Source organism: Lissotriton helveticus, chromosome 11, assembly GCF_964261635.1.
Source record: "Lissotriton helveticus chromosome 11, aLisHel1.1, whole genome shotgun sequence".
Taxonomy (NCBI): Eukaryota; Metazoa; Chordata; class Amphibia; order Caudata; family Salamandridae; genus Lissotriton; species Lissotriton helveticus.
Window position 1 is genome coordinate 987,636,158 of NC_136072.1, and position 17,656 is coordinate 987,653,813.

General features: G+C 42.0%; 1 protein-coding gene across 4 annotated transcripts in view; it reads left to right on the top strand.

Moving 5' to 3' along the window:
- The window catches only part of GIT2 (GIT ArfGAP 2), a 692,535-nt gene that overhangs the window by 123,786 nt on the left and 551,093 nt on the right, over nucleotides 1-17,656 (top strand). For all 4 annotated transcript variants that reach the window (XM_078667341.1, XM_078667342.1, XM_078667343.1 and 1 more), the window contains exon 8: nucleotides 7,337-7,382. In XM_078667341.1, the coding sequence (XP_078523467.1) occupies nucleotides 7,337-7,382 (46 nt within the window). The remainder of the gene's footprint in view (nucleotides 1-7,336; nucleotides 7,383-17,656) is intronic.

The following is a 17,656-nucleotide window of genomic DNA, read 5'->3' on the forward strand; positions in this document are numbered from 1 at the left end:
GGTCTACACACAACCTAATGTCCCCTGTCTTTTTGTTCTTTGACACTACAATAGCAGAAACCCATTCAGATTCTTCTGCTTCTTCAATCACACCATCCTCCTTTAATTTCTCAAGCACTTCTCTCAACTCATTTTTTATAGACAAAGGTATTGATCTTACTTTGTGCTTACATGGAATTGCGCCCTCCTTTAGTTTGATGTCATGGCTGAACCCCTTTACACAACCAATTACATTTTTAAACACATCTTTGTTTTTCAAAAACAGTACTCAAATCACCTTCTTCTTTCTCTATACAAATATTGTTCATCCATTCTTCTCTTAATATCACTGGGTCCTTTGCCCCCGGTACTAATACCACCCCCAGTTGGGCCAAATCTCTCCATCCTACTAGTATTCTACCCTTCTCTGCTACATAAACCTTTGTCTCAATTACTCTCCCCTTAAAAGTCACAGTGTCAATGAAATATCCCAGCATATTTATATCCTTCTCTCCAAAAGCTTTCGGGTTCACATCAGATTCTGTTAACTGCACATTTTTCCATTTTTCTTCAAAAAGGGTATCAGATATAGTTGTTATGGGGGCACCTGAATCTGCAGTAAATTTTAGTTCAACCTCACCAATTTTTACGTCACTAATTAGGACCCTTTATCTTTCCGTCCTCCATTTCTATGTATAATACTATATTCGCACACATTTCTTCATCAAAAGTTCCTACTGTGTTTATACTCATGCTATTACTTATTCTTTTAGTCTTACACAAGGTGGAATAATGACCATATCTCTTGCATTTAATACACTTTTTACCTACTGCAGGGCAGTTTTTGAAATCAGCTAAGTGTTCATTTGAACCACATCTGAAACAGCATAACTGCTTACCTCCCACCTTTCTTTCATTCATATTTTTTTCATATGTCTTACCATCATCCTTCTTCTTATCCTGTAAATAAAATACATTAGTGTTATTTCCTGTTGAAGACAGTTCTTTGGTGGAAATTAAAGATCTTTCGATACCTCTAGCAATATCTATAACTTCCTGCAAAGTTGGTCTTTTGCATGCTAACAGTCTTTCCTGCACCTTCTTTGTATAGCAGTAAAATACGATCTGGTCTCTTATGTATACATCTGTCATCTCCTCATATTCGCATTCTACAGCTAAAACCCTTAGACATGCAACATAGTCTTCAACAGACTCCCCTTCTTGCTGTTTCCTTTGAGCAAATTTGTGCCTGGCAACCATAATATTGTTCTCCTCATCAAACTGCCTCTCCAATCTTTTCAATGCTTCCTGATACTCATTCATAGGTACAAATGTTCCTGGGGCACTCTCATATTCGGGCAGACTGTCGAAAATGTCCTGTCCCGCTTTTCCTAACAGCCCAAACAACAAAGAACATTTCCTTTCTGCATCAAAAGCCTTTCCATCTATAGATACGATGTAATTTTCAAAAGCCCTTACCCACTTCTTCCATTTCATAGTGGGCTTCCCGGGCTCATCCAGGAAACTAGGAGGAGCACATATGTTATTACATTCTGCCATGCTAAACTCAATTAAATTCCCTCACAGCCGAATATTTTCTCTGTAGTACTGGTTGTAAATTACTTTACTTTTCCTCCGATTTAAATTTTTTGGCTTACTTGTACTTGTTCCTCAACACTTCCTCTCGTGTTTTATTTTTCTCTTATGCGCGATTTCTTCGTTGTGAGCGCTATTTGCTTCGCATTCATTCGATCGTTTACAGAGATAACATCCAAGATGGCCGCACGCTGTTCACGTTGATGACGCGCGCTGCCTTTGTCCAATCCGATTACACTACCGGCATGCTTCACGCGACTCAGCTGAGGTAACTGACTGACGCCTCAGCTGAGAGCTGTCAACGAAGCGCGCAACAGATTAAGATAAGGCAGTTTTCAACAGCGTCGCGGCTTGACAGGATTGCCTGTAACTTATTTGCTTCAATTATATGCTGCACATTCCTCAAGCGCACGTCCTCAAGTACATTAAAGTCTCTCACTTGTTCAATTTACGCGCTGCCGATCCCTCATGCGTTAAGAATATTTTCCTTCAAGACACTTCTTTCAGTCAGCGCCCGCTTTAAACCGCAGTGTACTCACTCCGTACATGTTTTTCACAAATTTCTTCCCGCAATTACACTTCATGGACAAGATCGCGATCTTCAAATCATCTGCCGATCCTCAAATTATTTCCGCCGGCCCTTGTTGTTGCAAACCCTCGTCGCCAATTGTAACGTACAACACGACAGAAAAGTAAGTGTTGTTCATTAATAATTTATTAAGATAACAAGGGCCCGCAGAAGCGGGATAAGCAACCAGTACAAAGGAAGTCAGCTGTCATCTGTCGCCCAGCTAACGGTGACGTCACCTATATACATGCGAACATTCCATGGTGACGCGGTGTGACGCTACATGACAGAAATAGAAAACATACTAAAACATAACTTTGTGTCCCCATAACCAGCATAACATATATGACATGTCCCTTCACTGAAGATCCGGCTGGGTCCTCCCGTGAGTTTTTACCTTCACCTCTCACTCTGGCACATCACTTTCACTAAGGCTGCGCCATCACCTGCCAGGTAACTCCGTCATTCCACAGTCCTTCTCCATAGTTTCTCGCATTTTTGCCGGTACCTGGGCCTTATGCTTTCTTTAATTTGTTTTAGATGTCCCTACATCATTAGTCCTGAGGAGACCCCCCCCATTAATAGAAGAGTCGAAACACCATTGACAAGCACAAAAGAACAGACCATTACCCAGCCTGTATCATTGTGTACTGGTACTGATGCTGTTGAAATACTGTATATGAATGGTCGTTTTTTACAACTTATGGAAACCGTGTACATAATTATTCACCTTGTATATTCACTTATTGGTTCCATTTTTCACTTGGGAACACACTGCACAAATATTTGCGCTTTTGACTGAAAGAAGTGTACATATGATTAAATGTTTTTCATAAAAAATAATATACTGAGCAAACTGCATAGCTGTTTTTTCTTGCCCTCTGACCTTACAAGGTCCTTTTCTATTGCGATTGCGCACATTTATTTCCAATATCAGTTCTATTTTCCCACAGGAACCATTGTTTTCCTATATATAACTAGTACCCTGGTTCCGTTGTGAGTAGGGTTCCCCTGTTCTTTCCTTAGACTTGGGAAGAGGTTTGGCACACAGACTTGAGACAATGCACAAATTTATGCTGTTGAGCTTGTAGTAGTCCGAGCCCTACTGAAACTGCGCCAAAGGCTTGTTGGAGTATGCCCTTAGTGTCTATGATCGCGGGAAGGACTCCGTCTAGATGAGAGTGGATCCAGGTGTCATCTACAGCACCATCTTCATTTGACCCCGATGGTGTGAGCAAGGAGTCCCCAGCTGCAGGGCCTTCTGTCTAGATTTAATTTTAAGCGTCTTTAAAACCCCTCATTCACGTGAAAGTGTGGTATCTTGGTTTTCCGCAAGAATTGTTACGTGAAAAGTATCATCATTGTTATTTGTTATGCTTTCCTCCACCTGAACGGTGACCAACTGGTATCCACAGTAGTGATCGGAGATAGTGAGAGTGAAGTGCCTTTACAATTACCTCCATTTATCAAAGCTTGTTTTTATTGTGGTGAGGATGGGGTAAAGCTAAAAAGGGAGATGGTGTGTGAATAGAAGACTCCCTGTTCTATAGCATCTGCTAAAAAACGTGAGAGGTCGACATGTTTCAGCCCTTGGGTGGCCCGTCGGTCGTTGGGCTTTCTTTAGGACCGAGTGGTTGCATGTTTACTGTTTTGTAACATGCGTAGCTAAGTAATGCACTTACCCTTCTTCTTAAGTGCACTTAATAGCAAAGTGGCTGGTTATAGGTGAGTTGTACCTGTAAATCATTTGTGTGGCAAATCAGCTCCGTCAGGGGATGGGCGGAAAAAGACTCTTTCTCTGAGAAGTCTTCAAAGTGACTTGTGCTAGCTCCATCTGCTGTGCAACGGGAAACCTCACCCTCACTATCTTTGATCACTCCTGTGAATACCAGTTGGTCGCCCTCCAGGTGGAGGAAAGCATAACAAAGACCCGATGATGTTTCTTTTCACGTAACAATCCTTGAGGAAAACCAAGATATACCGCACTTAAGGCTTTCACGTAAATGATGGTTTTTGAAGACGGTTAGAACCCAAGACCCTGGCTATAAACAGGACAAGTGATTCAATCTCCAATGATTACTTGTTTATTGGATGTAAGATGAATGAATCTCAGCATCTCTCTCCCTCATTTGATTATAAGATAGCTTTAGTTTTACCCATAATTGCTGTCGGCGTGAGCTAGAATCTCAGAATGAACAGGAGGCTGTCAGTGCTGCAAGTCTGGACTCAAAACTCACCCAGCGGTGATGTAATCAATTGTTGGAGGGAGGTGTTGTTCACATTACTTCCCACACTATTGGTTTTGTGTATGTGGGCCCTAACTCGGGCTCCAGTTGCTCCCTAGAAATCGCACTGTAATTCCCTTAGTCGTCAAACCCTCTAGGCCGCTTCCCTGGTCATGCTACTGCTGCCATGTCCAGCCACTAACCAAGATGAATGGGGGGCAGTAGTTATTTGCCGCTTTTGGAACCTTCCACATGTGGAGGCAGTCATTTCAGAGCCATGCCTCACCACTCGAATTCCCTGCTGGTCTCGCCCAGCAGGCCTCAGCCATCTGGGCCATGCCCAAGCCCTGCAGCCAAGTTCCGCCCCCTCCAGCAGTGTCTCATTGTCAGAATAAATGCTCTTCTTCATTCACAGAGCTGCTAAAGTCTATTTCCGTAGTGCAGGCTTATATCTGTAAAGCACTGCATTTTCAATGCCTCAACCAATTGTATTTGATGTGTTTGACTCCTTCGGCAGCATTGACTGAATTGGTGAATTACAGGAAAAAGCGTAGGAACTAGCAACACGCAACATCTGGCAGTAGTGTAGATAGTCTCTGGAGCATTTATTTTGGATGCAAGATCCATATCAGGTTTGAACCTCAGTACATGTTTGTAAAGCAGCTCTGTATTTTAATGAGTCGACTGTAGAAAGCGTTTTGAAACATGAAAGCTGTAAGTGTAAATTCAGGCAACACCCCTCAGCCTCCCACCTATTCTAGGCTAGTCACATGTATTATGCTGAGCTGAACAGTGACTGTTCCTGTTATCAGCACATAGAAACAAACAATTTTGTAAGTGATTTTGCATAAGTGTGAAACTATTGTTAAACTAAGTTATTCTATTTATGGTATCTGGGCATCAGAATTCTATATTCTGAGCCAGATATATTAGATGGGAACACCACTGCTGCAGTATCTTCCCTCCGTGTCCAGGTTACTTTTTGGAAATCCCTACCACTATCAGTAAAGAGTCACATAGCCCTCACGAAGACGGTGATGCCTCCTAGGCTCCTATATCATTTTACTACCCTCCCATAATACCTTGTCGGCAAGCCTACAGAGAACTGGATACATTACTGGGAACCTCATTTGGCATAACTGCGGCCGACGTGTCGCCCTGTTGAAACTGTAGCTTCCTCTGACATCGGGGGCCCTGGGAGCCTCACTGTTTGAATTATACCGTCTGGCAGCCCAGTTGCAATGACTTGTCCACTGGCTCGCATCAGCACTGGCTATAGGATACTGTGGTACTAGACCCCCACCTCCCCTTACCTGAATGCCTGTACTGGCTTTGTTGTTGCTGGGGACCTGATCAGCTAGAGGGGCTCCTCACCTGTTGTGGGTGGCCCTGCAATGCCTAGCTAGAGATGCTGGCTCACTAAAGATTTCTTGGCTTATGCTCCTTTCATCCCCCACTTGGGCATTCCTAGGGGCCAGGGCTGCCTCAGTAAAAGATCAGCACCCTGGGATCAAGGAGGTCTCTCTATCTTAGATCACCTTTAGCACAATGTGCAGCTACTGACCTTTGAAGAATTGTTCGATAATTTGGCCTCCACCGAGTCAATTCCTGATGTACAGCCTCCTGCACCAGTTCCTTCGTGACCGCTGGCACATAGACACAGAACTAGCCAAGAACACCCTTATTGATTCCCTACACACAGTGGGATCTTGAGGTGACTTGTATTGAGGATCATATAGGCGATGGTCACTCATACGCAGATTCATCTCTGAGAGACGTGGGAGTCAGTTAGGCCGGGTCCTAGACAAGAGGGAATAGGCTAGAATGAAGTCTTCCACAAAGCGTACCTACATCTAGCAAAGTTCTATGGATTACTCATAGCTTAACTCTCACCCTAGTGCATCCTCCACATCTTTTCCTAATGCCCCTGACTTCTGCACCCAGTGCAAGTCTCTCGCAATACATCTCCGGCATATGTTGTGGGACTACCCCCAGCATCGCCCCTACTGGACAGAGGTTACCATAATGTTTTTCGCGACCACAGGTGGATCTCAATTGGGTACATGGGAGGATGGCGCCTTAACAATTTATCATCAATGCAAAAAAATACAAAGACAGCTGCCAGTTTCTCTGATTTAATCCTTGCACTAGCAACATCGACAATAAAGATGAAATGGAAAAGGATGGTACCTCCCAAAAACATAACCTGGAAGATCACTCTGGGGCGGTAGGCTAGTGTTGAAGCAACTGCCCTTTTACAAGGAGCAGGTCCGGGGCCTCCATTGGCACTCTGTAACCCCAACATGAAATCCTCTATTTTCCAGGCGTATGGATTCTGTGTCTGATAGCTCCTCTTCCTCCTGACCCAACATAATACAAATCCTGCCCAGCCACCTGACCAGTCTTAAGAGCGACTTACTAAGTGAGTTGATTCCCTCCTAAATCCTATTTGAGATAGCCAGTGGATGTGAAATTTGCACCGCCTACAATGCAGAAACCTAAACCCCCAGTCCGGATACAGTGCATACCTCGACCACAGTTTAAATTCCTCATATGGTCATCCTGATTCTTCCCTATTAACTTCATTGGTTCTGCACCCACTCCTCTAAATCCTCCCAACTCTTTAGCCACTGTTTTTTTCCTGACTTAAACTTAAAATAATAAAAAATGAGTGATTCTATTAACAATGATCAGGAAACGTTCAGGAGACTGAAGAATTGTAGATTCAAAATGTATAGAGTAAGTATGTTGCATACTTTCTGATTATGAATTTTAATATCCTTATTGACTTGACTGTTATAAACAAAACTCCTTTGCAGTCAAACTAAAATAATAACTGGAGAAGAATTATTATTTACAGCCCCTTGCCGTCATTGGTACAGACAAGTGATTTTTGATACACAACTGGTTGTTTGTGGTTTGATGCACATACATTAATATGTAATTTGCAGCCTAACTTCTTTTTCAGATCATGGAAATGGACAGCATTTTATTATACCTCAGATGGCAGACAGGTAGGTTAATGTTTCTTATCATTGCAGTACATTTTGATTTCTGCCGCACTTAGCTTCCACTTACTCCCAAAATATTTAATCAGTAAACAATATATAATACGATGCTATTCAATAAATGAAATTTTGCTTGAAAAAACCAATAACTTGTTTCTCCAGACGTCAATGACTTCACTTCTTCTATTTAAAACATTTCTTCAATGGTGTACACAAAAACTTGATTGCGCCAATAGAATTATTCATAACATTGATCTTACAATAAATAAATAAGTGAGCATATGCAATGTGTTATGTTTCATATTGCATTCATTTTTTGTGATAAACAAGACAACATTGTACATGTACTGTTTTACACACCCTCAAAAAGGGGTTACCCTTATGACCACACTGATTTGAAACAAAGACCTGTACAAACCACCTTGGGTTAAGGGCCAAACACTGAAACTAAACACTGAATGACCCATTAACAAAGGAAGTTCTCAGATACTCTGGAAAAGTAACTGAATTTAGCAGTTTCACATGTCCACAAAGTTCACAGCCCTGAGGAAAATCTTCTTTTAAACACACCACTGGCCCACCGTGAAGATCGAAACGCGTCGACGTAAGGCATATTTAAGAGCGTGGCCAAGAGCTGTCATTTGATGTATGAATTTATGCATATATGGGTGCTATCAATGATGGAATTCATGATTGCATGTGCATAATAAGCTCTGACCCCCTTTCAAAATGGAGCCAAGCAATGCCAGTTCAGAGTGCAAATAAGAGGGTGAAAATTGAGACCTGCCCCAGTAATATGACAGTGTTGGACACTAAACACTTAATTCTGTCGGATTATATTTTATGATCAATTCCAATGCAAGTTTAATGATCTATGTGACTTATTGTATTTTGGTTTGTCATTGACGTTTGGAAAACAAGTTATTATTTTTTTTCAAGCAGAATATTATTAGATTGATGGTCTTGGGGTTCACCTTTTTATGATGAAGTATGATTTGATCCCAGCCCCCAATGTCCTCAACTATATTACTCTCGTTAAGGATACACATTCAATAAAGGAGGGCATTCTTCAAAAATAAATTTTGACTTCTATTTATTTGCATTCTTATTTACCACAAACCAAATTGAGAGTGCATCCTGGCAAGCAAAAGTGCCAAAATGTCCTATTGGATAACAAGCTAAATACTGTACTTTACTTGGTAGCAAGAAAACGACCATCAGCTTAAATTTGCAGATATTACAGTAATTAAAATCCAAAGACGAGAACTAGAGTTATGTTTATACTGATCTGCTAAAGAGAGCCTCCTCAGCAGGGATCCTTAGTGCACAGGGAAGAGAATTACAAGTATTGTCAGCAGCTCAGAAAACAGAACCACGTAGATCTTTATTTTAAACACTTAACTTTCCTTTTACACAGCCCCTTTTGAACCAGTTACTCCGACAGTTTGAAAGTGTTTGTTTCTTCTAGTCCATGACCCATACCTCACAAAGAATCTATGGTTGCCAACATTTCTGAAAATCAGTGTTTTGTGTGCATCCTGAATAATATGCGTATCAACAACTGAATTGCATGCGAGTCAGTCTTTACCAAACTTTTCCAAGCACACATCCTGCATTGTGGGAAGTGTCTTTTGTTGTTTTTGCTATAAATACTTTTAGGTATTCCTTACACAGTCTACTAAAAACAATAGCTATTTCGAGCCATTGTTCGATGTCGCTTCACGGCGCAGCTGTCTCCATCCTTATGTGAGCAGTTACAAAAACCTTTTAGAAGTTCTGCTGAGAAGGGCTTCGGGTCTGCCCACATGTTGTTTTTCTTGAGTATTATTTTAACTTAGCAGAAATTGTGGACTTTCCACTGAAAAGAGTGTCTGTGTTGCACGTTTTTCCATGTGAGAAAGCTTATGCGCAATACAGCAGGTCTGAGTTGGTTATGGTTGCACTTTAGTTTGTTTTGACTGAATGGGGTTTTGTATGATTTTCATCCTGTGAATTTTACTTGACCCATTTTCTTTTTTACTTCTGTGTGCTTCCTGGGGCAAGCCCAAACATATATATATATATATATATATATATATATATATATATATATATATATATATATATATATATATATATATATATATATATATATATATATATATATATATATATATATATATATATATATATATATATATCTCACAAACTGGAAGAGGGACAAGCAAGCTAGATAATAGAAAGATTGTGTGGGGGAAATACACAAAGGTGATTAAAACTGCCCTCACACACAGCAAGCTGTGTCATGCTTCATCATAGGGCTGCTAACACACCTCCGCGCAGATCAGCGCTGGAGGTGGAGCAATAGGGAGCGGGAAGCCTATTCAACATAAATTCAGATAACTGGGATCACATGTGAAAAAATGTGCAGATATAGTGTTTTAAAACTGATAACAGGGAGTCCCTATTACAAATTTAATACTGGATACCCTGTCCAGATTAAGAATTGACTAGTGGATGCTGGGTTGGGGAGCTTATAATGAGACACCGACCCCTCCGCTCTGCAAACCGTCAACAAGTTTCAGCCAGCAAAATGTATTAGCCCAGCTTTCATCAGGACTCTCACCAATATGACCCCTTTGCTACTGACCCTACCTCTTTAAGATCCAGGAGTAAATGACAAGTCACCCTACTGAGACACTGCTCAGTGTAAATGTGGTAAGCACCTTGCTCTCTGAGAGGAACCTGTAAAGGAATTAAAATAAAGACAGGTAAAGTACAAAGGGCTGTGCCCTTCGTGCAGCACTTCATAACTAAAACCACAGTGTTTCACCCCCACACACACTAAATAAATCATTCGATGTGTAACACTCCCAGTTCAAGCACTAGAACCAGGTACCCGGCGGTGTGTTACTGTAAAGTCAATCGCTCCCATCATTTTTAAAAAGCAATCTAAACGCACAAAGTGTCCGGGTCACATTATGTTATTTAAAAATGAAGTTATGTAAATTGTGTGTATCAATGCTAGATGACACACAGTTAACCATAATTAGTACATCATGTTGCGCTTACCGAGTTCATTTAAAATCTAGACTTGAATTGGCGGGGGAGTGAGGACAGCTCCCTATAGTCACACTCTGTTGTACAAGGTGGAACGAGAGATGGTTAAAAAGAGAAAAAGGTTAAGTAAGCATAGCACATTCTAACGAAGCAGCATATGATTGATTCACAGGTAAGGATAAATCGTAGGCGGCTTCCTGTTTCTTGAGTCATAAATGCCCCAACGGTACAAATTGCCGAGGGGACCTTCGGAAAGGAATGGATACCGCTGTGTAATTGTCACCCGTGTCAACCATTTACGAGTTTTAGCCTCATCTACCAAAACATGGTTTAAAAAGCATGAAAAACCTGCCTTGAGCAGTGACTCCAACCCCTCACTCACTTCGTCCAGGGTAACCGTGGCCACACACAGTTTCTCTCCCGGCACTGCGTAGAAGTACATAGCGGTGTGGTCGTGACTCTTGTTATCTGAATCTGGGTACGCCCACGTTAGCGTGAAGACTCACATGACCGTCGTTACCCAGAAGAGGGTTTGAACTTGAACGTCAACCTTTGTTGTAATAAACCTTGATGTTTGGGGGAATAGTATTCAGTCAGTGACGATCCCCGTCTCCTCATAGTGACCCATGTGTCGGGAGAGTGAATAAAGGTATAATAATAAGAGTCTGTAGTTGTTATACATGGAACAACATAGTATGTCTCCTCGTTTGCCCCAATTGTTTTTGGCTCTGCCCACTGGCGTGTCAACACCCCACATGATCGCTGTCCCTCAGTAAATGCTTGAAACATTGCTGAGATCATTACTGCGATTTCCAAAAACAAGCGGCATCTAATATGAGCATCGAGAGTACATAAAGGTCTAATTTCAGGCGGGATTAATTTAGAGAAGCTTGTTCTCTTTGTGGCTATGCTATTTCAATCTATGTAAAGTTACTCAGTCTCTGTGGTCATGGGTGTCAGGTTATCACTATTGACTAAAAGAGTAACCAAGGTAAGGATTTACCGATCGATTTGCTTCTCATGAGTGGGTAGAGAGTGGTAAGTGGGAACCCACCTCCATGAGGTTTTCCCTTTTATTAGATAGAAAAGTTTGTTGGGGTCGGTAGTCAGTCCATCATGTGTACTCATACGTGACACATATTGGTTAAGAGTTATGCAGACTGTTCCAGGGGATGCCGTCATTTAACCCATTGCTGTGGCTGCTAACTCTGTAAATCCATTTTTGTTCACTTATGAAAAGGGCCCTCTCTGGGTTTCCCATGTTCATGTTCAGGTTGGGTTTGTCTATAACAGTCCAGGAGAAGTCCTCAGCTGAGTGATTCTTCTTTTTGTAGTGATTGGTGAGTCGGCTCACTGTTCGTTGGCATCTGAACATTGATCTATGCTGCATGATCCTGGTTTTCACCCGTCTGGTCATCATCCCAATTTAATTGAGATCACAGGTGAATTTCAACATGTAAATCAAGCAAGCCCAAAGATGCCTAGATGGCGCCAGGGGCCAGTAACCCTGCTCAAAACCGGGGTAAACGCCTATGTTAGCATTCTAATCTTCTGATGTCCTGGCAGATGAACTTTTTCAGGAGGTTGCCTACACACACTTGATATGTGCGCCAAATGATACACTTGTTTTCAAGCACTGTAGCTATCATTTTACACCCTCCCTGGTAAGTAGGTCCATATCGTTAAGAGCTAAACTGTTGATTGTTGCCTTAAAAGAAACTTGAGATTTTCATTTTTCTTCAAGACCACAGACCTGACAATATTTGATTTTACTTAAACTTTAACAAAAGTGCTGCTCCTGATAGTGCACTAGCTGTTCCTGGTGGGCGCTGCATTATTAGGTTGTACCCTGCGGATAGAAGGGGTGGTGAAATTGGTATTGTTTTTAAATCTATTTACAATTGCACCACGATTGACCTGCCAGTGCCTGACTGTGAAGTCACTGTTTTTATCACTCAAGAGCATTTATAATTTCTCTTTTTAGGGTTCTCTCCATTATCTTTTAAAAAAGAAAAAAAGTTTTTATTGGTATTTACAGATTACATACAAATAACATAAAAGGCACAGCAACAAATAGTAGCATTCTTTGGAGGATCATCTTGCAGGGCAATAATAATGAGCTTGACGGATTGACATAGATCGCCCCGGTATAATTGACTAACAAAACTGGCTAACAAAAAACATGTAACGGGTAATCTGTTGCGATATGCGGGTTTTTAGTTAGAAACATTAAACATAAAGTGATGGTGGTTGTTTGTGACAGAAAATTCAGGACCGATCTTTACTTTGGGTATTGCCGGGTTATATCTTGTCTAAGGGGGTTTGTAGGAGTCTATGAATTTGTCCAATTTCGACCACATTTTTCTGTTTGGGTGTCTCCAGGGTGTGTTTCTTAGAGTGGTGTTGTCTGCCCCTCTGAGGAAGATCACCCACTTCAGCCATCCTTTGGAAGTTGCTTTGGAGGTGTCCTTCCAATTGGTTAGTACCATTTTTGTTGAGGATGTGATGAGGAAGTTGAGGAGATATATTTCCTCTTGAGAGGAAATGTCTGGTGAGATATGTGCTGTGACTATTGAGACGAGTGTTTGCATTAGTTTGCAGTTTAGTGTCTTGTTTGTGAAGTCTAGCACCTGTTTCCAAAAGTTTTTGACTTTTGTGCAGCGCACAATGAGGTGTTCTATGTCCCCCCCTTTCTATCCCGCAATTCCAGCAGATATCGTTGTCCCTTAGGCCAATTGAGGCTAGGCGTGCTGGTGTCAAGTGGGCTTGGTGGAGTAACCAGAATTTAGTCTGTGCTAGAACTGGGGATATCATATTTTTCGATGGTGACACCCATAGTGTTTGCAGCTCTTGTTCTGTTAGTTTGGATCCTATCAGGGTCTCTCAGTAGACCGTCTTTTTGGCGTTGAGCTTTTTGAGGCAAGTCGGAGTAGTTTGTAAAGGTGTGATACTTGGTGTCCTGACTTGTTTATATTTTCCATATATTGGAAGATGGACGGGGTCTGTCTGTGTAATTTTGATTTTGCTAAGGCTGTTTTGATAGCTAAGAAATTGTAGAATTCTATGTCAGGGAGGTTATGTTTTGTTTGAAGATTGTTGAAGGTGTATGGCTCCATCCCTCTTCCAGGTGGACTGGGATCATAAAACCTCGCTTCTTCCATGTGTTCATATCTAGTGTTTTACGCCCATATTTGATCTTCGGGTTCGACCAGAGTGTCTCCCATTGCGAGTTCTTGATGCTGATTTCTAAGTTATGGTCAACTTTGAGTAGTGCGTGTTTTGTGATTTTTAGGATCGGATTGTTGAGTGCTTGCTTGTTAGCCGTGAGCAGTGTGAGTGGCTCTGTGTCGTTCAGAATGGCTTTCTCTATGGCTAGCCATATCGGCGTGTATTATTGTGTCAGGAGCAGCCAGTGCATCCCCTGTCTGGCTATGAATGCTAGTTGAAATGTTTTCAGATCCGCTATATTGAGCCCGCCAATTTTTTCTCTAGTCTCATCTTTTGGAGACCTATTCTGGCTTTTTTCCCTTTCCATATAAATTTGTTGATCATTTGGTCTGTTTTCTTGTGGAAGTCTGCTGTATGGGTAGCATGTCTGCCAGATAGTTGACTATAGGGCTTATCATCATTTTGATGGTATCTATTCTGCCACACCAAGTAATGAACTTTGGTGACCACGTGTCTAGTAGTTCTTTTATCTTTTCCAGCGTGTGCTTCTCGTTCAGTTCTAGGGTGCCTCTAAGGCTTCTTTTAAATTGGATGCCTAGATACTTGACAGCCTTTGGTTGCCACATTAGGCCCGAGTCTCCTATTACTTTTCTAGTGGTGTGTATGTTGAGAGGCATGCATTCTGATTTGTCCTTATTGAGTTTGTAGCCTAAGTGTTTGGCGTATGTTTCGATTGTGCGCATGAGTGCTGGTATGGAGTGGACTGGGTTGTTTGTTATTATAAGTAGATCGTCCACGTAGGCGGCGATTTTGGCTGTGGTCTTGTTGATTGTAATTCCACTAATGTCATTGCTGGCTAGAGTGTTTCTGATCAGGGGTTCTAGGGTTAATAGGAATAGTAGCGGGGACAGAGGGCACCCTTGTCTCGTTCCTCTCTCTAGTTCGAATGTGGTCGATGAGCCTCCATTTATGACTATCTGCGCTATCGGCTTTTTGTAAAGTGCCATGACTTTCTTCGTGTAGTCGTCGCCTAAGTTGTACAACTGCATGCATTTCTCCAGGAGGTCCCAAAAGACTCTGTCAAATGCTTTTTCAGCGTCTTGTGTGATTGCGACTGCCGATTTGAGTGAATTTGATGAGTGTTCTATGACTTGGCATAGGAGTCTCGTGTTGTCGTGGGACATGCGAGATTTCATGTAGCCTACCTGCGTGTTTCCAATCAGCTGGGGTAGTATTTTGTTTAATCTTGTGGCTAGTACTTTGGCGTATATTTTGCAGTCTAGGTTAATTAGTGATATGGGGCGGTAATTTTTGGGCCATTGTGGGTCTTTGCCTTCTTTTGGGATGACAATTATGTTGGCTTGTGCCATTGTTTCTGTTATTGTCCCTTCTTTTGCGCAGTGGTTGAAGGTTTTGGTTCGAACTGGGAGAAGTAGTTCTTTGAATTTTTTGTAAAAGGGTGCTGTGTAGCCATCTGGTCCTGGGGATTTGTTGTCTTTTAGTGAGTTTATCGCTAGTGCTATCTCGGACTTCTTGAAGTCTTGGCCCAGAATTTTTGCTTCCTCTTCCATTATCTTGAGTAGATTAAGTCTGTTTAGGTACTCTGTGGTGCTTGCCTTGTCAATGTTGTTGTCTCTTGTGTATGGATTTTTATAGAACTTCATGAATGTGTGTAGGATTTCTTTGTGTCGTGTGTGTGTTTTGTTGTGCTGGTCGGTGATTGTGGAGATGCAGTGCTGTCTCTGCTTGCGTTTGAGGTATGTCGTTAGTATCTTTCCTGCCTTGTTGGCTTCGCAGAGGTTGATCTGTTTGTATTTTCTTATCCACAGACCCGCCCTCTCACTGAGGATCTTGTTGAACACTTACTTCTTTCTTGTTAGTGCTAGTAGGATCTCTGAGTGTGAGGTATCTATGTGTAGCGTTTCTAGTTGTTTTATCTCCTTTTCTAATTTGTCTAGCTGCGCTTTTGCTTCCCTGCCTCTTCTGGCTTTGAGCTCTTTTAGGTTACCTCTTATCGTTGCCTTAAGGGCGTCCGATAGGCACTTTGGATCGATGTCTGGCGTGCTTTCTCAATCATATCTCTGTCTTCTTGTTTTGCAATCGCTAAGTTGTTGAACCTCCATCTACGGGTAGTGTGGTTGTTGTGTCTGCCTGTTAGGTGAAGACTGATGCAGGAGTGGTCTGATACCGTTCTTGCTGAAATATCTGTGTGTTCTATTACGCGTGTGTGCGCGTACCTGAGATGAGTATAGTCCATTCTGCTGTATGTGTTGTGTGGATTGGAGTAGAATGTGTAGTCCCTGGTGTCTGGATGCTGTAGTCGCCATGGGTCCTGTAGCTCAAATCTGTTACAGATGTTTTTTAGGATGTTGTAGGCGGCTGCAGGTCTCGTTTGGGAACTTGATTGCCTGTCGAGGGTATGGTCTAGGACTTGGCTGAAATCTCCTGCTAGAATGTTTAGGTTCTGCGTTTGTTTTTTTCCAATTTCCTTGATACACCCTCCCAGAATGCCACGTCGTCTGTATTTGGAGCATATATGTTGGTTACTGATATTGTTTCTTCTCCTCTTTTGAGTTGAGTGCACAGAAGTCTGCCTTCTTCGTCTTGCTCTACGCTTTCAATTGTAATTTTAGACTTTGAATTAACTAGGGTGATTACGCCTCTTTTTCCCCACCGCTGGTGAGCAGGCTAGCTGGCCTATCCATCTCGTTTTAATCTTATTGGCTTCTTCTATTGATAGTTTTGTTTCCTGCATGAGAATGATATCCCCTTTAGTTTTTGCTAGGTAGTCTAGTATTTTTTTCCTTTTGACCGGGTGGTTCAGACCCTTGACATTGAGGGATATAACCTTAAGGTCGGACTGCAGTGAGTTTGTGTCACTCATTATGTAGGTGTATCTTTCGCGGTCTTACCAGCTTATGTAGGCCTTGGTTTTTGGGTGTGTGCGGACTGCCTGTGTGTGTGGTTGATATGCTATTGGGTGGATCGTGTTTTCTGTCTAAGTGAATGTTAAGGATCTGGACATGACTGACTTGACAAACATGACAAACCGAATGGACATGACGAACAGGACATAACAATTCCCCCCCTTCTCTTGCCCATCCCCCTTCTCCCATCCCACCCTCCTTACTAGAGTGTCGAAACTGAAAGCGTGCGACAGCAAGGCCCCCCGCCCCTCCATCCCCCAGGACGTCTTATTGCTGTAGCAATGTTTAGATGTAATTCCTATTATATGAGGTTCATTTGGATCACATATAGACCTGCTCTGGTAGGTTATTTGGGTTTACAGTGAACAAGAACCCTTATAGTTCCGTTGTAAAAATGATATCTTTAACTCTTGGCGTCGCTCTTTCTTGTCTTGGGCTTGTACTGGTGCATGCGGCTGGTCTGGTTTCGAGTTCTTTGCTGTTCGTTTTTCTTGTTCTCCTGTTGAGGTAATCATATTTGGACCATTTATGAGGTAGATACGTTGCATCTGTACCAATTCTTTATTTATTTGTGTGCCACTCCTTTAACGCTGCTGCGTGTTTATTCTACTACATTGTCCTGTGATGCTCTTCTTTTAGTTGTTGTGGTCGTCGTTTCCATTTCTTGTGGTTCGGTTGTTGCAAGGTATCTTGATAGGTCAGCAGGGTTTTCGAAGGTTATCGTTGTTCCTTTGTTGTTTACTCTAAATCTCGTTGGGCCGGCGAAAGAGAAAATGATGTTTTTTTTCCTTAGGTTATCTCTTTGCTCCAGGAAGCCCTTCCTGATGTCTACTGTTGTTTTAGAGTAGTCCTGCGTGAGTATGATCTTGTTGCCTTTCCATTGCAGGTTCGGATTTTTCCTCGCTACTCTGAAGATGACTTCTGTGTGGTGTGAGCGCAATGGTTTGCATATTATTGGTCTTGGTGTTTGTCTGTTACTTTGTTTGTACGCAGGTACTCCGTAGGCTTTGTCCAGCTCGAAAGGGTTTTTGAATTTTAGATTTGTTAATTTTGGTATGAGGTCTTGTAGCATGGCTACACAAGAGCCCGCCTTGTCTTCTCCTTCAGGTATGCCCAGAATTCTTATATTCCCTCTTCTCTGTCGGT